Raw genomic sequence first — 26,370 nt, forward strand, 5'->3', positions numbered from 1 at the left:
GATGACGAGTTTTCAGCCAAATAAACTATAAATGCACTGTCTCACACCGACATACACACCACACGGGAGCTGGGGAAAATATAAATACTACCACGGTCAGGCGGTAGTGTGGGGGTTAAAAAAAGAAAAATTTAAAAAACTATAAATGCACACCTAAACGTCAATCTCGGCTTGTGCACTGTTGCTAAGTCTAATAATGTATTCATTTAAGAGACTGACCATTGTTAACGTGTTGTAGCATTTTCAGACCATTTCCAATAGATCATTGCATGACAATTGCTCGTGATCATGTGTAACCTTAGTGGTACATTGAGAAGCGGACAAGCTCGGAATTTACAGGGTGGGCCCTGCTTACTTACTAATACCTAAACAAAATAGAAAACACCTAACACTGACTGATGTTTAATCAATTGCAGTGCCCTGGTTCCCTGACCAGGGACAGACAGAAGCTTAAACAATCGTCAAATGGAACAGAATGTTGCTCACTGCAGCAACAACCGATTAACTGTTACTCCAAAAGGGGCACTTCTGATTAAAAATAGATATTTCAACTTTGGTTGTATTTTACAGCTTCTTTATCTTTAACAACTGGTTGATCTTTGTGTCTGATGTGAACTATGAGCAGGGGTCAGTTCCGGGAAAGTCAGCTGAGCGGTGCCCTTTGACCCCAGTGTATCGAGTTGTGCTGGGACAGCTGACTGTGCCCCGATGGCGGCCCGCAGTGTGTTCAGAGCGGCTTTGTTCCGGGACCGAGTGGCGCTGGTGACCGGCGGAGGGACAGGGATCGGCACCGCAATCGCCGCCGAGCTGCTCGGGTTAGGTGGGTCTTTCGTTCCTCATTAAACCGGCAAGAGACACATCCCCGGGATAGGAACGGAGGGGCGCACCCGCGGCTCTATCAAAACTCCAGACCCTGACTCTGGGGTTACACAGTGAGTGACCCTTACCCTGCTGAATAAACACTGACTCTGTACGGTTACACCCTCCTAGAGCTTATCTCTCCACGCTTCAGGCTCACTGCCTTTATTCCTGATGAAGGCCTTTTGCCCGAAACGTCGATTTCGCTGCTCTTTGGATGCTGCCTGAACTGCTGTGCTCTTCCAGCACCACTAATCCAGAACCTGCTGAATAAACACTGACTCTGTACAGTTACACAGTGAGTGACCCTTACACTGCTGAATAAACACAGACTCTGTACGGTTACACAGTGAGTGTCCCTTGTCCTGCTGAGTAAACACTGACTCTGTACAGTTACACAGTGAGTGGCCCTTACACTGCTGAATAAACACCGACTCTGTACAGTTACACAGTAAGTGACCCTTACCCTGTTGAATAAACACAGACTCTGTACGGTTACACAGTGAGTGTCCCTTGTCCTGCTGAGTAAACACTGACTCTGTACAGTTACACAGTGAGTGGCCCTTACACTGCTGAATAAACACCGACTCTGTACAGTTACACAGTGAGTAACCCTTACACTGCTGAATAAACACAGACTCTGTACGGTTACACAGTGAGTGTCCCTTGTCCTGCTGAGTAAACACTGACTCTGTACAGTTACACAGTGAGTGGCCCTTACACTGCTGAATAAACACCGACTCTGTACAGTTACACAGTAAGTGACCCTTACCCTGTTGAATAAACACAGACTCTGTACAGTTACACAGTAAGTGACCCTTACCCTGCTGAATAAACACAGACTCTGTACAGTTACACAGTAAGTGACCCTTACCCTGTTGAATAAACACAGACTCTGTACGGTTACACAGTGAGTGCCCCTTACACTGCTGAATAAACACAGACTCTGTACAGTTACACAGCAAGTGACCCTTACCCTGTTGAATAAACACAGACTCTGTACGGTTACACAGTGAGTGCCCCTTACCTTTCTGAATAAACACTGACTTTGTACAGTTACACAGCGAGTGACCCTTACACCGCTGAATAAACACTGACTCTGTACAGTTACACAGTGAGTGACCCTTACCCTGCTGAATAAACACTGACTCTGTACAGTTACACAGTGAGTGACCCTTACCCTGCTGAATAAACACTGACTCTGTACAGTTACACAGTGAGTGTCCCTTATCCTGCTGAGTAAACACTGACTCTGTACAGTTACACAGTGATTGGCCCTTACCCTGCTGAATAAACACAGACTCTGTACAGTTACACAGTGAGTGTCCCTTGTCCTGCTGAATAAACACTGACTCTACAGTTACACAGTGAGTGGCCCTTACCCTGCTGAATAAACACTGACTCTGTACAGTTACACAGTGAGTGACCCTTACCCTGCTGAATAAACACTGACTCTGTACAGTTACACAGTGAGTGACCCTTACCCTGCTGAATAAACACCGACTCTGTACGGTTACACAGCGAATGACCCTTACCCTGCTGAATAAACACCGACTCTGTACAGTTACACAGTGAGTGTCCCTTATCCTGCTGAGTAAACACTGACTCTGTACAGTTACACAGTGAGTGGCCCTTACCCTGCTGAATAAACACTGACTCTGTACGGTTACACAGCGAATGACCCTTACCCTGCTGAATAAACACCAACTCTGTACAGTTACACAACAAGTGACCCTTACACTGCTGAATAAACACTGACTCTGTACAGGATAAAAACAAATGACTGCAGATGCTGGAAACTAGATTCTGGATTAGTGGTGCTGGTAGAGCACAGCAGTTCAGGCAGCATCCAAGGAGCAGTAAAATCGACGTTTCGGGCAAAAGCCCTTCATCATAAACACTGACTCTGTACAGTTACACAGAGAGTGATCCTTACCCAGCAGAATAAAAACTGATTGTCGAGTTACAAAGTAAGTGACCCTTACCCCACTGAATTAGAATTGGAATCCCTACAGTGTGGAAACAGGCCCTTCGGCCCAATAAGTCCATACTGACCCTCCAAAGAGTAGCCCACCCAACCCATTCCCCTTGACTCATGCATCCAACCTTCATATCCCTGAACACATTGGGCAATTTGGCATTGGCAATTCACCTGACCTGCACATCTTTGGACTGTGGGAGGAAACTGGAGCAAACCCACAGTATATACTGTGGAAAAGGATATGGAAGGTATAGAATGTAGGGAAATAAATGGTGACACCTTGAAAAATGTCTATATTACAGAGGAGGAAGTGCTGGATGTCTTGAAACGCACAAAGGTAGATAAATTCCCAGGACCTGATCAGGTGTACCCTAGAACTCCCAATAAAGTGACTGCTCCTTTCCTGTTTCTGACTTCCACACATACTGACTCCTCGATGCCCTCCCTTTCTGCAGCTGTGGTATTATCTCTGATTTGCAATGCCACTCCCTCACCTCTTTTACCTCCCTCTTTTTGAAACATCCAACAGCCATTCCTGCCCCTGGGATATCCAAGTCTCCATAATGGTCACAAAATCGTAGTTCTAAGTGTTGATCCATGCTCTGAGTTCATCACCCTTATTCCTGTTACTTCTTGCATTAAGATAGACACACTTCAACCCAACATACTGACTGCACCTTTGTCCAAAAAAGTGCCCATCGCTCCTCACAGACTCTGAGGTTAGATTAGATTCCCTACCGTGTGGAAACAGACCCTCCGAAGAGTAACCCACCAAGACCCATTTCCCTCTGAATACAGCACCTAACACTATGGGCAATTTAGCATGGCCGATTCACCTGACTTGCATATCTTTGGATTCTGGGAGGAAACCGGAGCACCCGGAGGAAACTCACACAGACACTGGGAGAATGTGCAAACGCCACACAGATAGTCACTCGAGGCTGGAATTGAACCGGGGACCCTGGTGCTGTGAGGCAGTAGTGCTAACCACTGAGCCACCATGCCGCCCTCTGCACACTGTATCTGGCTGTTCACTACCTAAACCATCATCTCCAGTTTCCATCCCCCTGACAATCTATTTTAAACCCCCGCCCCCCAAGAGCTCTAGCAAACCTCCAGCCCAGGATATTGACACCCCTCCAGTTCAGGTGCAACCCGTCCTTCATGTACCCCAGAAGCTATCCCAATGATCCACGGATCTGAAGCCCTCCTTCCTACACCAGCCCTGCAGCCACATGTTGATCTGCACTCTCTGTTTCTAGCCTCCCTACCCCATGGCACCGGTAACAATCCGGAGATTACTACTCTGCTCGTCCTGCCTTCCAGCTTCCAACCAAACTCCCTATATTCGGGTTTTCAGGTCCTCCTACCTTTCCCAACTTATAAATACTGACTCTGTACAGTTACACAGTGTGTGATTCTTTATTTACGGCTAATTAACAAACCTATGAAATTAGTGGGACAGTAACTGTTCTGAGAGTGATCCCTGCTCAAATTGTTTATCTTGAGAGTTGTGTTGGGTGCAGAAGTGAAGGACTGAAAGAGAATATTTTCCAAAGCACATATTGGCTGTTTTGGATCCAGTGCTGATTTCTGTTTTCAAATGACTGAATGCAATGCATGGATATTGCCTGCACTGACATCGGATTACTTAGCTCTTCACTTGATCTCCTCAGAATGCAACGTTGTGATTGCATCCCGGAAAATTGAAAGACTGCGAGAAACTGCACAACAACTTTCAGCCTCAGTCCTTCCATCGAGTTCTGCAAAGATCACAGCAATCCAGTGTAACATTCGCAAAGAGGACGAGGTACTGTAGTCGCTCTTTCATCGCCAAGTGTCTTCCCTCAATTCCTTAAAGCCCTCCCAGTACGTATCTCAATCCCAGAACCATACAGCACAAAGAAGGCCATTCGGACCTGTCACCCTTTTGAAAGGACCGTCAAATGCTCTTGCTCAAATCTGCACTTTGCTCATTCGAGTTATACAGTCGTAGAGATGGACAGCACGATGCAACTCGTCCATGCCGACTAGGTATCCTAAATTAATCTAGTCCCATTTGCCAACATTTGACTCATATCCTTCTGAACCCTTGCTATTCATATACCCATCCAGATGCCTTTTAAATGCTGTAATTGTACCAGCCTCCACCACTTCCTCTGGCAGCTCATTCCATACACGTACCACCCTCTGTGTGAAAAGATGCCCCTCAAGTCCTTTTTAAATCTTTCCCCTTACTTTAAACCTATGCCCTCGAGTTTTGAACTCCCCCCACCAGGGAAAAGACCTTGTCTATTTACCCTATCCATGCTCCTCATGATTTTATAAACTTCTATAGGATCACCCCTTGGCCTCCGACGTTCCAGGGAAAACAGCCCCAGCCCCCTATTCAGCCTCTCCCTACAGCTCAAACCCTCTAACCCTGGCAACATCCTTATAAATATTTTTTGAACTCTTTCAAGTTTTAGAACATCCTTCTGTAGCAGGAAGACCAGAATTGAATGCAACATTCCAAAAGTGGCCTAACCAATGTCCTGTCCAGCTGCAACATGACCTCCCAACTCCTTTGTTCAATGCACCGACCAGTAAAGGCAAGCATACCGAGCACCGTGATTAATGTTCTAGTTGAAGATGGCAGTCAGTGACAGTGGGACAAAGGTGCTCCCCGGGAAGATCAGCTCTGACCATGATGCCCTGAGGTTAAAACAATGACTGCAGATGCTGGAAACCAGATTCTGGATTAGTGGTGCTGGAAGAGCACAGCTGTTCAGGCAGCATCTGAGGAGCAGTAAAATCGACGTTTCGGGCAAAAGCCCTTCATCAGGAATAAAGGCAGACAGCCTGAAGGATGGAGAGATAAGCTAGAGGAGGGTGGGGGTGGGGAGAAAAAAGCATAGAGTACAATATGTGAGTGGGGGAGGGAAAAAGGTGATAGGTCGCGGGGGGAGGGTGGAGTGGATAGGTGGAAAAGAAGATAGGCAGGTAGGACAAGTCATGGGGACAGTGCTGAGCTGGAAGTTTGGAACTAGGGTGAGGTGGGGGAAGGGGAAATGAGGAAACTGTTGAAGTCCACATTGATGCCCTGGGGTTGAAGTGTTCCGAGGCGAAAGATGAGGCGTTCTTCCTCCAGGCATCTGGTGGTGAGAGAGCGGCGGTGAAGGAGGCCCAGGACCTCCATGTCCTCGGCAGAGTGGGAGGGGGAGTTGAAATGTTGGGCCACGGGGTGGTGTGGTTGATTGGTGTGGGTGTCCCAGAGATGTTCCCTAAAGCGCTCTGCTAGAAAGCGCCCAGTCTCCCCAATGTAGAGGAGACCGCATCAGGAGCAGTAAATGATATTAATGGATGTGCAGGTAAAACCTTGATGGATGTGGAAGGCTCCTTTAGGGCCTTGGATGGAGGTGAGGGAGGAGGTGTGGGCACAGGTTTTGCAGTTCCTGCAGTGGCAGGGGAAGGTGCCAGGATGGGAGGGTGAGTTGTAGGGGGGCGTGGACCTGACCAGGTAGTCGCGGAGGGAACAGAGTTTGCGGAAGGCGGAAAGGGGTGGGGAGGGAAATATATCCCTGGTAGTGGGGTCTGTTTGGAGGTGGCGGAAATGTCGGCGGATGATTTGGTTTATGTGAAGGTTGGTAGGGTGGAAGGTGAGCACCAGGGGCGTTCTGTCCTTGTTACGGTTGGAGGGGTGGGGACTGAGGGCGGAGGTGCGGGATGTAGACGAGATGCGTTGGAGGGCATCTTTAACCACGTGGGAAGGGAAACTGCGGTCTCTAAAGAAGGAGGCCATCTGGTGTGTCCTATGGTGGAACTGGTCCTCCTGGGAGCAGATACGGCGGAAGAATTGGGAATACGGGATGGCATTTTTGCAAGAGGTAGGGTGGGAAGAGGTGTAATCCAGGTAGCTGCGGTGGGTTTGTAAAAAATGTCAGTGTCAAGTCGGTCGTCATTAATAGAGATAGCGAGGTCCAGGAAGGGGAGGAAGGTGTCAGAGATGGTCCAGGTAAATTTAAGGTCAGGGTGGAATGTGTTGGTGAAGTTGATGAATTGCTCAACCTCCTCGCGGGAGCAGCTCCCGCACCTCCGCCCTCAGACCCCACCCCTCCAACCATAACAAGGACAGAACGCCCCTGGTGCTCACAAGTGTTCTGCCTCGGAACACTTCAACCCCAAGGCATCAATGTGGACTTCAACAGTTTCCTCATTTCCCCTTGCCCCCCACCTCACCCCAGTTCCAAACTTCCAGCTCAGCACTGTCCCCATGACTTGTTCTACCTGTCTATCTCCTTTTCCACCTATCCACTCCACCCGCCCCCGACCTATCACCTTCATCCCCTCCCCCACTCACCTATTATACTCTATGCCACTTTCTCCCCACCCCCACCCTCCTCTAGCTTATCTCTCCACCCTTCAGACTCACTGCCTTTATTCCTGATGAAGGGCTTTTGCCCGAAACGTCGATTTTGCTGCTCCTCAGATGCTGTCTGAACTGCTGTGCTCTTCCAGCAACACTAATCCATGCTGCCCTGAGCCCAGATGGGCAATCATCAACTTGTATCAGTCAAACCCAGAGCCCCTACAACCATCCCCCACTGAGCAAGACTTGCCAAACCTCACCCAGAAATGACCCCCAAAACTGCCTGTCATTGTGGCTGTGTCACCAACCAAGTCAAGGGGGTTTGAACCTTCCATTGTTTACAGAGGGAACCATGTCCTAAAGGACAGTTGGGCAAACAAAGTCATGCTCACCCCCTGCTCAGTGTCTTTAAGATATAACAATCAGCAATACATTTCACACAGTCTCCACACAGTGGCAATCTGCAGTGAACAGATAGGGAGGGACGTAGGGGCTGGAGGGGGTTACAGAGATAGGGAGGGACGTAGGGGCTGGAGGGGGTTACAGAGATAGGGAGGGGGTGTAGGGGCTGGAGGGGGTTACAGAGATAGGGAGGGGGTGTAGGGGCTGGAGGGGGTTACAGAGATAGGGAGGGGCGTAGGGATAAGAAGGGGTATAGGGGCTGGAGAAGTTAATGTGATAGGTCTTAGACACGAGATGAGTTGCCGACTGGGGACAGTAGAGGGGATCAGGGGAGTAAAGGGGATCGGGGAGAGCAGAGGGGATTGGGGGAGAGTTGATGGGCTCGGCGGGAGTAGAGGGGATGGGAGCAGGAGAGAGGATTGGGGGGGCAGTAGAGGGGATTAGGGGGAGTAGAGGGGATGGGGGGGAGTAGAGGGGATTGGGGGAGTAGAGGGGATTAGGGGGAGTAGAGGGGATGGGGGGGAGTAGAGGGGATTGGGGGAGGAGAGGGGATTAGGGGAGTAGAGGGGGTTGGGGGAGGAGAGGGGATTAGGGGGCAGTAGAGGCAGCCTTTTGGAGTTGATCATTCTCTGATGTCTGTTCAGGTGAGGAATCTGATGAGAGAGACTCTGCAGTTACACGGACGGATTGATTACCTGGTCAATAACGCAGGGGGTCAGTTCCCCAGTCCCACTGAACACATCACAGCTAAAGGCTGGAATGCAGTGATAGAGACCAACCTGACCGGAACATTCTACTGTTGCAGAGAAGGTAAAATCTCCAGGTCCCAGAGGAGCAATCTGGCGCTGAGGAAGGAGGTGGGTGAATTTCTAAAGGGCTATTTCAGGAGGCAGAGGTTGGGTAGGATGGAGAGAGGGAGCAAGGTGGAGCCAGGAGGGTTGTGCAGGAGAGAGCAGACTTTGGGGTGTGGATGTTACCTCTGTGTATGTGTGTGTGTGAGAGAGATTGAGGCTGCTTGTTGCAGACTCTGCTCGTACTGAACGCAAACTGTGCAAAAGGGGCACAAAATCAAAGCTTTTCATCTTCACTGTTGCAATACAGACACTTCTGATGAAGGGTCACTGCATCTGAAACATTAACTCTTGATTTCTCTCCACAGCTGCTGCCAGACCTGCTGAGCTTTTCCAGCAATTTCTGCTTTTTTTTCTGATTTCCAGCATCCGCAGTTCTTTCGGATTTTATTTACAATTTGAAGAGCACTCCCACCGTTTAGCCCCCTCCTGTCTTGCTGGACAAATTGTTGTTCCCTTTCTGAATGTGGTTTTCTTGCAGTTCAGTCCTTATAAGCTTCAAGGTCATGTGTCTTTGTATGTTTGTGTTGGACAGTGAGAGAAAGAGTCAGGGAAATGGAGAGAATGGGAGAGAGAGTTTTAACAAAGAGCATTAAACATTACAGCACAGTCCAGGCCCTGCAGCCTTGACGATACACCAACCTGTGGAACCAATCTGATCCCATCTATCCTACACTATTCCATTCTCATCCATATGTCTATCCAATGACCATTTAAATGCCCTTAAAGTTGGCAAGTCCACTACTGGTGCAGGCAGGGCGTTCCACACCCCTACTAGTCTGAGTAAAGAAACTACCTCTGATATCTGTCCTATATCTATCACCCCTCAATTTAAAGCTGTGTCCCCTCGTGCTCACCATCATCATCCGAGGAAGAAGGTTCTCACTCTCCACCCTCTCATTATCTTATATGTCTCAATTAAGTCACCTCTCAACCTTCTTCTCTCTAACGAAAACAGCCTCCAGTCCCTCAGCCTTTCCTCATGAGACCTTCCCTCCATACCAGGCAACATCCCAGTAAATCTCCTCTGCACCCTTTCCAAAGCTTCCACATCCTTCCTATAATGCGGTGACCAGAACTGTACACAATACTCAAGTGCGGCTACACCAGAGTTTTGTACAGCTACAGCATGACCTCATGGCTCCGAAACTCAACCCCTCTAACAATAAAAGCTAACACACCGTATGCCTTCTTAACAACCCTATCAACTGGGTGGCAACTTTCAGGGATCTATGAACCAGGACACCAAGATCTCTCTGCTCATCTACACTGCCAAGAATCTTATCATTAGCCCAATACTCTGTATTCCTGTTGCTCCTTCCAAAGTGAATTAGGCGCTGCAGTATGGCGACTTAAAACACTTCTCACTGCAATTTTTGTAAAAATACAAGTGACAATAAATTATCATTCTGTTCTATCACCTCACACTTTTCTGCATTAAACTCCATTTGCCACCTCTCAGCCCAGCTCAGCAGCTTACCCATGTCCCTCTGTAACCCACAACATCCTTCAGCACTATCCGCTACTCCACCGACCTTAGTGCCATCCACATATTTACTAACCCATCCTTCCACACCCTTATCCAGGTCATTTATAAAAACGACAAACAGCAGTAGCCTTGTGGTACCCCATTAGTAACTGTACTCCAGGATGAACATTTCTCATCAACCATCACCCTCTGTCTTCTTTCAGCTAGCCAATTTCTGATCTAAACCTCTAAATCACCTCAATCCCATGCCTCTATATTTGTACATTAGCCTACCATGGGGAACCTTATCAAATGCCTTACTGAAGTCCATATACTCTACATCAACCGCTTTACCCTCATCCACCTGTTTGGTCACCTTCTCAAAGAATTCAATAAGGTTTGTGAGGCACGACCTACCCTTCACAAAACCATGTTGACTATCCCTAATAACTTATTCTTTTCTAGATGATTATAAATCCTATCTCTTCTAACCTTTTCCAACACTTCACCTCCAACTGAAGTAAGGCTCACTGGTCTATCTTGACCAGGGGAGGGTTGAAGGTGTGGGGAATGCAGTTGGGTGGAGTGTGGGAATAGACATGGTATGACCCAAGAGTCCTGAAGAAAAGGCAGGACTCCCAAGCGTTAAACCTGTGTCTCTCTCCACCGATGCTGTCAGACCTGCTGAGTTTCTCCAGCTGTTTCTTGTTTTGTCTCATCCAATTCCCACCCCATCAGTCTCCTCTCGATCATCAGTAAAGTGATGGAAGGGGTCAGTAACAGAGTTATCAAGCAGCAACTGCTCAGCAATAACCTGCTCAGTGACGCCCAGTTTGAGTTCCCCCAGGGTCACCCAGCTCTTGACCTCATTACAGCCTTGGGTCAAACATGGACAAAAGAGCTGAATTCCAGAGGGGAGGGGAGAGGGACAGTCCCTGACATCAAGGCTCCATTCGACCGAGTGTGGCATCACGGAGCCCTGGCTAAACTGGAATCAATGGGTATCAGGGGGCAAACTCTCCGCTGGTTAGAGTCATATCTGTACACAGGGAGATGGTGGTGATTATTGGAGGTCAATCATCTCAGCTCCAGGACATCTCTGCAGGAGTTCCTCAGTTAAAAATCACACAACACCCAGGTTATAGTCCTACAGGTTTATTTGGAAGCACTAGCTTTCGGAGCTCTGCTCCTTCATCAGGTGGTTGTGGAGAATAAGGTCATAAGACACAGAATATATAGCCAAATGAGTGTCATGGAGATATGATGATACATTAACAATTTTAGATCAGGTCTTTCATCTTTTCGAAGTGTTGGTTTCTGTTCTCTGATATATAAATCCCAGAACTACTTTTAAATTGCATTCTTAAGAAAGATCTAACTTTTCTAACAATAGGTGACATCTCATCTCAGCTCAGCTCAGACAATGCAGTAAGGTGTGAGGTCTGTCTGTGTCCCAATGTTGAATTAGACTGGTTCTATTTCTAAAGTGGGATTTACAGAGTTTTACATGGATTCATGCAGTTTTTGTGCAAAATAAAATATAATTCTACGAAAACGATTTCACCCCACAAACTTGTATGTGAGCACGTATAGGAGAGACAGTGTGTGTGAGTGCTTGTGATAGTGTGTGTGTGTGTATGAGAGTGATGAGGTATATGTCTGTGAGAGAGTGCGTGTGTATGAAAGAGAGCTTGTGTATGAGAGAGGGTCTGTGTGGGTGGGTGGGTGTGTGTGTGAGAGCGAGAGTGGAGTCACCTGTAGTGTGACTTGAACCCCTAGGTCCCAGTTGAGGCCATCGCCATGGGTACCGAACTTGGCTAACAGTCTCTGCTCGGCCACTTTGCGTTGTCGCCTGTCCTGAAGTCCACCTTGGAGGACGGTCACCCGAAGCTCCGAGGTTGAGTGTCCTGGACCGCTGAAGTGTTCTCCAACTGGGAGGGAACGCTCCTGCCTGGTGATGTTGCGTGGTGTCCATTCACATGTTGTCGTAGCCTCTGCTTGGTCTCGCCTCAGGGCAGTGTGTGAGATAGATAACGTTGCTGAGTCGCATGAGTGTTCGCTGTGTGCATGGTGGACCTTCGGGTGACCGTCCTCCAAGGCAGACATTCAGGACGGGCGACAACACACAGTGACCGAGCAGAGGCTGATAGCCAAGTTCGGTACCCATGGGGATGGCCTCAACCAGCACCTTGGGTTCATGTCACACTACAGGTGACCCCACTGCACTACACCCTCTCTCTCACATCTCCATGACACTGTGGCCATTTGGCTATAAATTCTGTGTCTTATGATCTTATTCTCCACAACCACCTGAGTAAGAAGCAGCACTCCAAAAGCTAGTGCTTCCAAATAATCCTGTTGGTCTATAACCTGGTGTTATGTGATTTTTAACTTTGTCCATCCCAGTCCAACACTGGCTCCTCCAAGTCAGGAGTTCCTCAGGGGAGTGTCCTCGGCCCAACCAGGTCCGACATGGGAATGGTCCCCGATGATTACACAATGTTCAGCACCATTCACCACTCCTCAGATACTGAAGCAGTCCATGTTCAAATGCAACAAGATCTGGACAATATCCAGGCTTGGGCTGACAAGGAGCAAGTAAGATTCACACCACACAAATGCCAGGCTATGACCATCACCAACAAGAGACAATCGAACCACCGCCCCTTCATATTCAATGGTGTTACCATCACAGACTCCCCCACTATCAACACCCTGAGGGTCACCATTGGCCAGAAACTCAACTGGACTTATCAACTGGCTATAAAAGCAGGTCAGAGTTTGGGAATCCTGCAATGAGTAAATGACTCCCCAAAGCCTGTCCATCATCTCCAAGGCACAAGTCAGGAGTGTGATGGAATACTCCCCACTTGCCCTGGATGGGGGCAGCTCCAACAACACTCAAGGAGCTCGACACCATCCAGGACAAAGCAGCCGCTTGATTGACACCACATCCACAAACACCCACTCCTTCCACCACCCACACTCAGTAGCAGCAGTGTGTACCATCTACAAGATGCACTGCAGAAATTCACCAAAGATCCTCAGGCAGCACCTTCAAAACCCATGACCACTTCCATCTAGAAGGACAAGAGCAGCAGATCCATGGGAACACCACCCTCTGCAAGTTCCCCTCCGAGCCCCTCACCATCCTGACTTGGAAATATATCACCGTTCCTTCAGTGTCGCTGGGTCAGAATCCTGGAATTCCCTCCCTAAGGGCATTGTGGGTCTACCCGCAGCACATGGACTGCAGCGGTTCAAGAAGGCAGCTCACCCCCACCTTCTCAAGGGGCAACTAGGGACAGGCAATAAATGCTGGGCCCAGCCTGTGATATCCAAACCATCTAAATGAATTTTTAAAATCATAGGTAATTGAGTTTGGGCAAATGAGGGGAGGGGGCATGTAGGATCCGTGGCTGGGCTGTGATTGTTGAGAGTTTGTGGTTTGTTGGACAAAGATCCAGTTTGGGAGTTAGGATGAGATGAAAAGCAGGAATAGGTGCTGACATCTCTGAGCCAGTTCTCCTTGTGTTTCAGTGTATACTGCCTGGATGAAGGAGAATGGTGGGGCCATTGTGAACATTGTGGCAGATATGTGGAAAGGATTCCCAGGAATGTCGTAAGTATTCCTGTGATCAGATCTGGAGCCCAAAAAAGTGGATTAGCAAGGAGCTGGGTATAACCTCAGTCAGGATGTGATTGGGACGATGTGTATCATGCAGTGAGTGTATGGAATGTGTCTCAGCATGACATGTGTATGAAAAGTGTATCTCAGTATAGTGTAAGTTTAGAACGTGCGTTTGGAATGTGTATTTCAGTACAGTGTGTGTTTGGAATGTGTACCTCCGGCCAGTGTGTGTTTAGAACATGTATCTCAGTACGAAGTGCGTTTGGAACCTGTACCTTTGTACAGTGTGCGTTTTGGAATGTGTATCTCAGTACAGAGGGCGTATGGAACGTGTATCTCAATATGGTGGGTGTATGGAACGTGTACCTCAGTACAGTGTGTGTGTGGAATGTGTATTTCAGTATGGTGTGTGTATGGAATGTGTATCTCAGTATGGTGTGTGTGTGTGGAATGTGTATTTTAGTATGGCATGTGTTTAGAATGTGTATCTCAGTACGAAGTGCATTTGGAACATGTATTTTCATACGGTGTGCGTATGGAATGTGTATCTCAGTACGGTGTGTGTGTGGAATGTGTGTCTCTGTACGGTGTGTATGTGGAATGTGTATCTCAGTACGGTGTGTGTGTGGAATGTGTGTCTCTGTACGGTGTATATGGAATGTGTATCTCAGAATGGTGTGTGTGTGTGGAATGTGTATCTCAGTATGGTGTGCATACATAGAACAATACAGCGCAGTACAGGCCCTTTGGCCCTCGATGTTGTGCCGATCCAAACCCACCTAACCTATACTAGCCCACTATCCTCCATATACTCTGTACAGTGTGTATGGAATGTGTATCTCTGTACGGTGTGTGTGGAATGTGTATCTCTGTATGGTGTGTGTGTGGAATGTGTATCTCTGTATGGTGCGTATGGAATGTGTATCTCAGTATGGTGCGTGTGTGGAATGTGTATCTCTGTAAGGTGTATATCGAATGTGTATCTCAGTATGGTGTGTGTGGAATGTGTATCTCTGTATGGTGCATATGGAATGTGTATCTCAGTATGGTGCGTGTGTGGAATGTGTATCTCTGTAAGCTGTATATCGAATGTGTATCTCAGTATGGTGTGTGTGGAATGTGTATCTCTGTATGGTGCGTATGGAATGTGTATCTCAGTATGGTGCGTGTGTGGAATGTGTATCTCTGTAAGGTGTATATCGAATGTGTATCTCAGTATGGTGTGTGTGGAATGTGTATCTCTGTATGGTGCATATGGAATGTGTATCTCAGTATGGTGCGTGTGTGGAATGTGTATCTCTGTATGGTGCGTATGGAATGTGTATCTCAGTATGGTGCGTGTGTGGAATGTGTATCTCTGTAAGGTGTATATCGAATGTGTATCTCAGTATGGTGCGTGTGTGGAATGTGTATCTCTGTAAGGTGTATATCGAATGTGTATCTCTGTACGGTGTGTGTATGGAATGTGTATCTCTGTACGGTTTGTGTGAAATGTGTATCTCAGTATGGTGTGAGTGTGGAATGTGTTTCTCTGTACGGTGTGTGTATGGAATGTGTTTCTCTGTACGGTGTGTGTATGGAATGTGTATCCCTGTACGGTGTGTGTATGGAATGTGTTTCTCTGTACGGTGTGTGTGTGGAATGTGTTTCTCTGTACGGTGTGTGTGTGGAATGTGTATCTCCGTACGGTGTGTGTGTGGAATGTGTATCTCCGTACGGTGTGTGTATGGAATATGTATCTCTGTACGGTGTGTGTGTGTGGAATGTGTTTCTCTGTACGGTGTGTGTGTGTGGAATGTGTTTCTCTGTACGGTGTGTGTATGAAATGTGTATCTCTGTACGGTGTGTGTGTGGAATGTGTTTCTCTGTACGGTGTGTGTGTGGAATGTGTTTCTCTGTACGGTGTGTGTGTATAGAATGTGTATCTCTGTACGGTGTATGTGTGGAATGTGTATCTCTGTACGGTGTGTGTGTGGAATGTGTTTCTCTGTACGGTGTGTGTGTGGAATGTGTATCTCCGTACAGTGTGTGTATGGAATGTGTATCTCTGTATGGTGTGTTTGTGTGGAATGTGTTTCTCTGTACGGTGTGTGTGTGGAATGTGTATCTCCGTACGGTGTGTGTGTGGAATGTGTATCTCCGTACGGTGTGTGTATGGAATATGTATCTCTGTACGGTGTGTGTGTGTGGAATGTGTTTCTCTGTACGGTGTGTGTGTGTGGAATGTGTTTCTCTGTACGGTGTGTGTATGAAATGTGTATCTCTGTACGGTGTGTGTGTGGAATGTGTTTCTCTGTACGGTGTGTGTGTGTGTGGAATGTGTTTCTCTGTACGGTGTGTGTGTATAGAATGTGTATCTCTGTACGGTGTATGTGTGGAATGTGTGTCTCTGTACGGTGTGTGTGTGGAATGTGTTTCTCTGTACGGTGTGTGTGTGGAATGTGTATCTCCGTACAGTGTGTGTATGGAATGTGTATCTCTGTATGGTGTGTTTGTGTGGAATGTGTTTCTCTGTACGGTGTGTGTGTGGAATGTGTATCTCCGTACGGTGTGTGTGTGGAATGTGTATCTCTGTACGGTGTGTGTATGGAATGTGTATCTCTGTACGGTGTGTGTATGGAATGTGTTTCTCTGTACGGTGTGTATGTGGAATGTGTATCTCTGTACGGTGTGTGTATGGAATGTGTATCTCTGTACGGTGCGTGTGTGGAATGTGTATCTCTGTACGGTGTGTATGGAATGTGTATCTCTGTACGGTGTGTTTGTGTGGAATGTGTATCTCCGTACGGTGTGTGTATGGAATATGTATCTCTGTACGGTGTGTGTGTGTGGAATGTGTTTCTCTGTACGGTGTGTGTGTGTGGAATGTGTTTCTCTGTACGGTGTGTGTATGAAATGTGTATCTCTGTACGGTGTGTGTGTGTGGAATGTGTTTCTCTGTACGGTGTGTGTATGAAATGTGTATCTCTGTACGGTGTGTGTGTGTGGAATGTGTTTCTCTGTACGGTGTGTGTGTGTGTGGAATGTGTTTCTCTGTACGGTGTGTGTATGGAATGTTTTTACTCTGTGCGGTGTGTGTGTATGGAATGTGTATCTCTGTACAGTGTGTGTGTGGAATGTGTATCTCTGTACGGTATGTGTGTGGAATGTGTATCTCTGTACGGTATGTGTGTGGAATGTGTATCTCTGTACGGTGTGTGTGGAATGTGTATCTCTGTACGGTGTGTGTGGAATGTGTATCTCTGTACGGTGTGTGTGTGGAATGTGTATCTCTGTACGGTATGTGTGTGGAATGTGTATCTCTGTACGGTGTGTGTGTGGAATGTGTATCTCTGTACGGTGTGTGTGTGGAATGCGTATCTCTGTACGGTGTGTGTGTGGAATGTGTGTCTCCGTACTGTGTGTGTTTGGAGCATGCTGTCTAAGTTGTAACCTCAGGCACTGCAAGGTAACATTGCTAAGAAACTTGGCTGGACTGAGATATCCTCCAATGAGCTTTGACGGAATCATGTTGCCTCTCAGGTGGTGATGATGATCGTTAACATTCATCTTTTCTGTTCTTTCTAAGGCACACGGGAGCAGCACGAGCTGCTGTGGACAATCTTACCAAGAGTTTGGCCATCGAGTGGGCAGCCAGTGGAGTGCGGATCAATGCTGTGGCTCCCGTACGTACATTCACCTTCCTCCATGTTTGCTCTCGTCTCTAATGTCATCTTTTCCTGTCATGCAAATTATTTTCTAATTATAGAGTCATATAGGTGTATAGCATGGAAACAGACCATTTAGTTCAACCCGTTCATGTTGACCAGATATCTTCATTTAATCCAGTCCCATTTGTCAGCACCTGGCCCATATCCCTCTAAACCCTTCCTATTCATATACCCATCCAGATGCCTTTTAAATGTGGAATTGTACCAGCCTCCACCACTTCCTCTGGCAGCTCATTCCATACCCGTACCACCCTCTGTGTGAAAAAGTTGCCCCTTAGGTCTCTTTTATATCTTTCCCCTCTCACCCTAAACCTATGCCCTCTAGTTCTGGACTCCCCGACCCCAGGGAAAAGACTTTGCCCATTTACCCTATCTGTGCCCCTCATGATTTTGCAAACCTCTATAAGGTCACCCCTCAGCCTCCGACACTCCAGGGTAAACAGCCCCAGTCTGTTCAGCCTCTCCCTGTAGCTCAAGTCCTCCAACCCTGGCAACATCCTTGTAAATCTTTTCTGAACCCTTTCAGGCTTCACAATATCTTTCCAATAGGAAGGAGACCAGAATTGCACACAATATTCCAAAAGTGGCCTAACCAATGTCCTGTACAGCCGCAACATGAACTCCCAACTCCTGTACTCCATACTCCATAATCAAGGAAAGCATATCAAACGCCTTCTTCACTATCCTATCTACCTGTGACTCTACTTTCAAGGAGCTACCACTCTGCACTTCAAGCTCTCTTTGTTCAGCAACATTCCCCAGGGCCTAAGCATTAAGTGTATAAGTCCTGCCCTGCTTTGCCTTTCCCAAAACGCAGCACCTCGTATTTATCTAAATTAAAGTCCATCTGCCACTCCTCGCCCCATTTGGCCCACCTGACCAGGATCCCACTGTAATCTGAGGTAACCTTCTTCGATGTCCACTATACCTCTAATTTCTCTGAAAAGCAACCCTCCACCACCACCCTCTGTCTTCTGCCTTTGAGCCAGTTCTGTATCCAAATGGTAGTTATCCCCATATTCCATGAGATCTAACCTTGCTAACCAGTCTCCCATGGGGAATCTTATCGAACACCTTGCTGAAGTCCATATAGATCACATCTACCGCTCATCAATCCTCTTTGTTACTTCTTCAAAAAACTCAATCAAGTTTGTGAGACATGATTTCCCACGCACAAAGCCATGTTGACTATCTCGAATCAGTCCTTGCCTTTCCAAATACATGTACATCCTGTCCCTCAGGATTCCCTCCAACAGCTTGCCCACCACCGACGTCAGGCTCACTGGTCAATAGTTCCCTGGCTTGTCCTTACCACCCTTCTTAAACAGTGGCACCATGTTAGCCAGCCTACAGTCTTCCGGCACCTCACCAACAAGGAGGTGCTGACCAATGAGGAGGTGCCACACCCCGGTGGGGGGACGGAGTTGCTTTCCACTGGGACGCTGGCTCCTTCAGTTTGTCCGTGTCCACTTACCAGAGGCCCGAGTGGAGGCGGCCAGCTGGCATTAGTGAGGCTCAGGCTTCTCACTCACTCTCCTCTCTCACACACACATGGAGACTCTGTTTTGAGAGTTACATGTTAGCCAGGAAAGACCTAAAAAGGGAGCTTAGAAGAGTCAGGAGGGAACATGAGAAGTCGTTGGCGGATAGGATCAAGAAAGCCCTAAAGCTTTCTAGAGTTATGTCAGGAATAAAAGAATGACAAGAGTAAGATTAGGGCCAATCAACGGCAGTAGTGGGAAGTTGTGCATGGAGTCAGAGGAGATACGCGAGGTGCTAAATGAATATTTTTATCAGTAGTCACACTGGAAAAAGGCAATGTTTTCAAGGAGAATACTTTTCAAGGAGATACAGGATATTAAACAAGACGAGACTGAGGTTCATAAGGAGGAGGCAGTGCTGTGAGGCAGCACTGCTAACCACTGAGCCACTGAGTATCTTCCTGTTGTCTTCATCTACAGGAATAGTGCCAGAAGACTGAAGGATAGCAAATGTTGTCCCCTTGTTCAGAAGAGGAGTAGATACAACCCTGGTAATTATAGACCAGTGAGCCTTACTTTGGTTGTGGGTAAAGTGTTAGAAAGGGTTACAAGAGATAGGATTTATAATCATCTAGAAAGAAATAAGTTGATTAGAGATAGTCAACACGGTTTTGAGAAGGTTAGGTCGTGCCTCACAAACCTTATTGCGTTCTTTGAGAAGGTGACCAAACAGGTGGATGAGGATAAAGTGGTTGATGTGGTGTATATGGATTTCAGTAAGGCGTATATAAGGATCCCCACAGTAGGCTATTGCAGAAAATACAGAGGCATGGGATTGAGAGTGATTTAGCAGTTTGAATCAGAAATTAATTAGCTAAAAGACGACAGAGGGTGGTGGTCGATGGGAAATTTTCATCCTGGAGTTCAGTTACTAGTGGTGTACCGCATGGATCTGTTGTGGGGCTACTGCTGTTTGTAATTTTTATAAACGACCTGGATGAGGGTGTAAAAGGATGTGTTAGTAAATTTGCTGATGACACTAAGGTTGGTGGAGTTGTGGATAGTGCAGAAGGATGTTGCAGGTTTACAGAGGGATGTAGATAAGCTGGAGAGCTGGGATGAGAGATGGCAAATAGAGTTTAGTGTGGAAAAATGTGAAGGGATTCACTTTTATTGGTAGAGGAATTGAGTTTCATGTTGCAGCTGTACAAAACTCTGGTGCAGCCACACTTGTAGTATTGTGTATAGTTCTGGTCACGGCATTATAGGAGGGATGTGGAAGCTTTGGAATGGGTTCAGAGGAGATTTACTAGTTTGTTCTCTGGTGTGGCGAGAAGGTCTTATGAGGAAAAGCTGAAGGACTTGAGGCCGTTGTCATTAGACGATTGAGAGGTGACTTAATTGAGACATTTAAGATAATTAGATCGGGTGGACAGTGAGGGCCTTTGTGATAGCGAGCACGAGGGGACACAGCTTTAAGTTGAGGGGTGATAGATATAGGACAGGTGTCAGAGGTAGTTTCTTTGCTCAGGTTCTCACCAGTGTCTATCAGTGATACAAATACCTCAGCAAGGGGTTCAGCAATCACTTCCTTAGCTTCCCACAGCCTTCTAGGGTATATTTGATCAGGTCCTGGGGATTTATCCACCTTTATACGTTTTAAGACATCCAGCACTTCCTCCTCTGTAATATGGACATGTTTCAGTTGTCCCAATGAGAGAAGTGAATGACCATCTCTACTGACGGCTCCGTCCACTCAGATGTTTTGACTTGCTTTAGAGAGTTGGTCATGGGAGCAGCCACCACATTGCTCATCTAGATCTATCACAAGATTTCATGTTTCATCTTAATCACAGGAAAGTCCAAGACAGCCTTCCTTTTACTCTGTACATGTATTTGACCTTGTCCCACAGTCTTTGGTAAATTCACTTTGAGCCAAATATATGACCAAACTGGAATTTGGAACCAGTAATACAGTGAGTATTTTCGATCAGGTGTCATAAATGTACTTTCCAGGTTTGGTTGGATGTAGTCCAGGTGTCAATAGCACGGTGGCTCAGTGGTTAACACTGCTGCTTTAAAGCATCAGGGACCTGGCTTCTATTCCAACCTCGGGTGATTGTGTGGAGTTTGCATGCTCTAGGGGTCTAGATCTGGGTGGAATGCTCTTCCAAGGGTCACTGTGCACTCAATGGGCTGAATGGTCTCATTCCCCACTGTAGGGATTCTACAATTGTAGAATTCCTCGATTCCCAGTTGATGATATTACTGGAAAGTGAGATCCCAGGTTGAGATCTTTGTTATTGTAATTTGACTATCATTATTATCGTTCACTGAATGTATTCATACAAGGATTTTAGTTATGGAAAATATGTTTATTACACAAAAGAACAGAAAAGTGTACATATAAGAATTTGGAAATGTAAAAACAGCAGAAAGAAAGATTCAAACTCTTTTCCCAACAATATTATTTACAGATAGTCAACACGAGTGATCTATCATTCCTATTTTCACTCTTTGATTCTTACACAACTGATGAGATGCACTGGTTCCTTTGTCCACCTTCAGTAGATGGATTCTCCCCATCATTGTATTCCATGAGACCCACAGACACGGGCTAACTCACTGAACTCTTTAAAAAAACACAGCTCACTTTCCAGCACTTTCTATTTGGGACTACTAAATCAGCTTGGACATCTTTCCAACACTGATAGCCTGGAAACTTCCAAAACTAAACGGCACTTGAGCTGGCACAGATGTTTTTCTTCTGAACTGAACGCACTCCTGGTCTCTGTTTCTCTGGATGTTAGTGAACACATCTGGAATTACCTTAGCCTGGATCGTCAGTTAGCTTAAGACAACTGATTTCTTGGACATGTTATTTTGATCCACTTCTGACAAAAGAGTTTCTCACCCTTAAAAATAAACAACTTACAAAAATGACAAGCAAACAACTATTCAATTCCAATTTATAACCTGTTACAAAATAAATATATTATAAATCCTTATCACAATCTATTTATTTATATTCTGGTGTTGGTATATATCCTGCAGCCCTGTCTCCACACGCACATCAATACCCAGTCCATTGCACCAGGTAAGTGCTTGCTTTGGGGGAGATTTTGGCTACTGTCACTGGACCATTGATCCAGAGGCTATTACTTCAAGGATATAGGTTCACACCCACTACAGCAGCTTGAGGGATTTATATTGAGTTAATAAAACCTGGAATGTAATGTCAATCTCAGTAACTGTGACCATGATCGCCACCAAACCCATCTGGTTCACTAAAGTCCTTCAGGGAAGGAAATCTACAATCCTCACTCTAATGTGACTCCAGCAACGTGGCTAGTGATTAACTGCTCTCTGCAATGGCCCAGTAAGGGGCCCTGGGAAGGACAGCAAATACTGACCTTGCCAGCAATGGCATCTCTGGGTCTCACTCTCTCAATCGGTTGTTAGAACATAGAACAGTACAGCACAGAACAGGCTCTTCAGCCCACGATGTTGTGCCGACCACTGATCCTCATGTATGCACCCTCAAATTTCTGTTGTCTCTCACTCCACGGGATTTGTCACTCTCGTTTGGATTCTGTGCCACTCTCTGATACTGTGCTGTCTCTTGCTCTCGCTCACTCTGATTTTGCTGCAAAATCGTGTCTAATGGCAGGTTTTGTTCCACATTCCGCTGAAAGCAGGAACACTCTGTTCCTTCCATTCTTTAACCCTGGATTCTTTTTAATCCCCAGGGAGTCATCTTCTCAGAAACAGCGGTTGCCAATTACAAGGAACTGGGACCCAAATTGTTCAAAGATTACATCCCAAAAATCCCAGCCAAGAGACTGGGTGTCCCAGAGGAGGTAAGGCTTTGGATTTTACTGTCCTCAGACCCTTAGCTAGGAGGAGCAGGGTCAAGGGGCCAAATGGCCTACTGCTGTTCCTCTTTCTTTTGGTCTTATAAAATGGGAGAAGTCTGAATATGAGAGAAAGCTAGTTGGATATATAAACACAAGGTTAATGGAAAATAACGTGATGGCAGATGAATTGAACATGTGCCTTACATCAGTTATTAATGAGATTATGGTGTGATACTTCGAGGTTTGTACCACCTGGAGTTTAATGAGTCAGATTAAAATATACAAGATCCTGAGGGCTTTTGACCAGGTGGGTGCAGAGAGAGATTTTTCTTTTATGGGAGGATCCAGAGGGGCCACTGTTTAAACACCAGGCATTGTCCAGTTAAAGCAGAGATGGGGATGTTTCATTCTCTCACAGGGTTGAGTCTTTGCAATTCTCTTCCTGAAAAAGGCAGTGGAAGCAGACTGTGTGAATATTTTTAAGGCAGGGGTGAATTGATTTGTGTTCATTAAGAGGGTGGGAGGTTATCAGGGATATGCGGGAATGTTGGATTTGAGTTTATAATCAGATCAGTCAGAATTCTACTGAATTATAAAGAAGGCTTGAGGTGCCACGGTCTCCTAAGCTCTTTGCCTGTGTGTGTGTGTAGGTTTCTCCTGCCCTGTATTTGAAATCTTACAACCAGTTTTTTGCTGTCGTGCCTCGACCTCTGAACAACAGCAGTTCCACAAGATAGCTCACCGAGGGCAACGAAAGATGAGCTCACCTAGTGACCCCGGGAATTAATTTTAAGACGTTTCTGTCCAGTGAGTTCCATCCTGTCACCATTTCATGCAGGATTTAGCAGACTGGTCCTGCAGGACAGTCATTCCGTTATCATACTGATAGTTTACTCTATCTAGCTCTCACTATTCCTCACATTCTCTGCTTTTCTCTCTCTCCTCTCCCACTGCCAGGTTTCATCGGTTGTTTGCTTCCTGCTGTCTCCTGCAGCCTCCTTCATGACTGGGGAGACTGTGAGGGTCGATGCTGGACAGAGCCTGTACCAGAGCCCGTGGGAGGTACCTGGTAAGGACCATACCATCTCAACATTCAAACTGTCCACTCACACTCTCACGTCTCTCTCCCAACATCCAGTATTGCACAGATGAGCTTGCACTGGCTCTTTCTGTAAGGAACCTTGCCAGTCCTTCACGGTGAATAGCGAGAGATCTCAGGCCATGTAACAACAGTGGGCACCACAGCCGAGCCTAAAGCTCACCAATTGGTTTCTGATCGCACTGGTATCATCCCGGGACTGCCTCCCCTCAGTGGGTCAGTCCTTCATGGCCAGGGCTAGTTGGCAGTGTGGGTATGGTGGGAAGTCCGTTATTGTTTGAGAGATATCAGTGTCACTGCTGAGCTAGAAGGCTGTGGGCTCCCACTGCCGATACTCGAGCCTGTCCCCAGAATGACCCTCGCAGCATTATGTGGCACTGTCAGGTGTACTGCCCCTCAGCTGGAAATAAATCAATTCCTCCCCTGCAGTCCGTACTGGATATTAAATGTTTCCGTGTCAGTAGTCAGAGAAACACGGAGGAGTTATCCAGTTTCCTGAGCCAACATTCATCCCTGAACAGATCTTGCTGGGGCTTTGTCTCATTGCTGTTAGGGGAGACGCTCATTGGCCACAGTGACTAACAAGCACCTGACTGGTTCTTTTATCTGGAATGGGTCAGTTTAGCTCCATGGACTGACTTGTGACACAGAGCAACAGCAATAGCAGGGTTCATGGCCGAAGTGGATACTGCTGGAGATTAGAATCCCCCAAGATTAGAGCGGTGCTGGAAAAAGGCACAGCCTCATTCCTGATGAGGGCTTCTGCCCGAAATGTCGGGTTTTTTTTTCCTGCTCCTCGGATGCTCCCTGACCTGCTGTGCTTTTCCAGCACCAGCTGAGGTTACCAGGAAGGACTCTCCTTCTCAACCTCTCCCCTCACACCCAATGACCCACAGTGACCCTCAGATTAAACCACCACCAGTTGGTTGTTTCTCTAGCGAGAGAAAAGCCCTCTGTCCTGGTAGGACAATGGTGATTATACTTAAGCACTGGGTACATGTAGTCATGGGATAAAGGTTCTCCATATCTGTCAATGTTGCTCTTAAACTTTCCTCAGAACATGATCGTTGGCCACCTGCTCCTAAAAGCTTGAACTCCACTGCTCTGACTAACTTCCTCGCAGGAAAACTTCCCTCAAAACTGTGAACAAGCGTGGGACCATCAACTGGATACACCGTCATCCAGTGCTGTCAATTACTCAGCTGGAATTTGTACTTCTTCCACTGGTTTATGTGCAACAGACTTTTTAAGTAATTCTCACCCAACAAACATTACAGGAATAAAACGGAAATGTTTAAAATTGAAATGCCAATAGACAACAGGACGAATGGGGACACAGCACAAACTCGTTTTCCAAGGAAGGTAGAAGATTGAGGTTTGGATAGTGATTTGCATATTTTAAAATATATTGCTGGAAAAAAAATGTTTTGTTGAAGCTTTTCATCTTGCACTGATCAGGATATTTTACCAAGTCAGGGTGGTGAGTGGGGAACTGGCAGGGGGTGGTGGTCCCATCTATCTGCTGCCCTTGTCCTACTGAGGAACTGGTTTGGAAGGTGCTGTCTGAGGATCTTTGGCAAAATTCAATACGGCATCTTGTAGATGGGTACACACTGCTGCTACCTAGCGTCAGTGTCACCCTGCTATAGGAAGGGTATCATTAAATTGGAGAGGGTTCAGAAAAGATTTACCTGGATGTTGCTGGGACTGGAGGGTTTGAATTACAGGGAGAAGCTGGATGGGCTGGGACCTTTTTGACAGGGGTTTGTATAATTATGAGGGGTATAGACAGGGTGAATGAATTCCCCCATCCTCGGAAAAGACACTTGTCAAAGTCATGGGGAATATTTTTAAGGTGAGAGAAGAAATATTTTAAAAAGACATGAGGGGCAATTTTTTTTCATACTAAAGCTGGTTTGTGTGTGGAATGATAAATTCATAAATAGAAAATATTTGGAGGGATATGGGCCAATTGCAGGCAAGTGGGGCTGGTTTAGTTTGGGATTATGGTCAGCGTGGACTGGTTGGACTGAAGACAAAAGTGAGGACGGCAGGTGCTGGAAAAGCACAGCAGTTCAGGCAGCATACAAGGAGCAGGAAAATCAACGTTTTGGGCAAAAGCCTTAATCAGGAATAGAGACAGGAAGCCTCCAGGGTGGAGAGAAAAATGGTGGGAGTGGAGCTGGGGAGAAGGTAGCAGAGTACAATAGGTGAATGGGGGTAGTGAATCTGCCCTGAAGCTCTTCAACCATGTACTGAAACAGAGGAGATGATCTGGGGCTTGCAGTGAGAAAGGGACTCCGAGATTCTTGTGGAGAGAGGAGGAGAACATTGGAAAATGATCACAATGCATCCACAATTTCTAGAGCCAGCCCCTTCAGTACCCTGGGATGCAGACCATCAGGTCCCGGGGACTTATAAGCCTTCAGACCTAACAGTCTATCCAACACCATTTCCTGCCTAATATAAATTCCCTTCAGTTCATCCATTACCCGAGGTCCTTCAGCCACTATTACATCTGGGAGATTGCTTGTGTCTTCCCTAGTGAAGACAGATCCAAAGTGCCTATTCAACTCTTCTGCCATTTTCTTGCCCCCCCTTTGTACCTCATTTATCCTCTGCGTATTGCCTTTTTAGTTATACTCTGTTGCTCTTTAAATGTGTCCCAGTCCTCGAGCTATGTT

General features: G+C 46.7%; 1 protein-coding gene across 1 annotated transcript; it reads left to right on the forward strand.

Annotated features, from left to right (window-relative positions):
* The first annotated feature begins 671 nt into the window (after window positions 1–671).
* Window positions 672–25,075, forward strand: pecr (peroxisomal trans-2-enoyl-CoA reductase). The gene is made up of 8 exons (XM_072580034.1): window positions 672–820; window positions 4,516–4,649; window positions 8,234–8,399; window positions 13,449–13,530; window positions 17,108–17,204; window positions 22,480–22,590; window positions 23,545–23,656; window positions 24,744–25,075. The coding sequence occupies exons 1-8, from the start codon at window positions 709–711 to the stop codon at window positions 24,830–24,832; spliced, it is 903 nt and encodes a 300-aa protein (XP_072436135.1). The 5' UTR covers window positions 672–708; the 3' UTR covers window positions 24,833–25,075.
* The last annotated feature ends 1,295 nt before the right edge of the window (window positions 25,076–26,370 follow it).

Source organism: Chiloscyllium punctatum, chromosome 10 (genome assembly GCF_047496795.1).
Source record: "Chiloscyllium punctatum isolate Juve2018m chromosome 10, sChiPun1.3, whole genome shotgun sequence".
Classification (NCBI taxonomy): Eukaryota; Metazoa; Chordata; class Chondrichthyes; order Orectolobiformes; family Hemiscylliidae; genus Chiloscyllium; species Chiloscyllium punctatum.

Bases quoted from the DNA above. Each gene is read 5' to 3' on its own strand.
- pecr (XM_072580034.1), top strand. From the start codon at position 709: ATGGCGGCCCGCAGTGTGTTCAGAGCGGCTTTGTTCCGGGACCGAGTG. The intron at 821-4,515 runs GTGGGTCTTTCG...TGATCTCCTCAG, and splicing joins CGCCGAGCTGCTCGGGTTAG to AATGCAACGTTGTGATTGCA. The intron at 22,591-23,544 runs GTAAGGCTTTGG...TCCCACTGCCAG, and splicing joins GACTGGGTGTCCCAGAGGAG to GTTTCATCGGTTGTTTGCTT.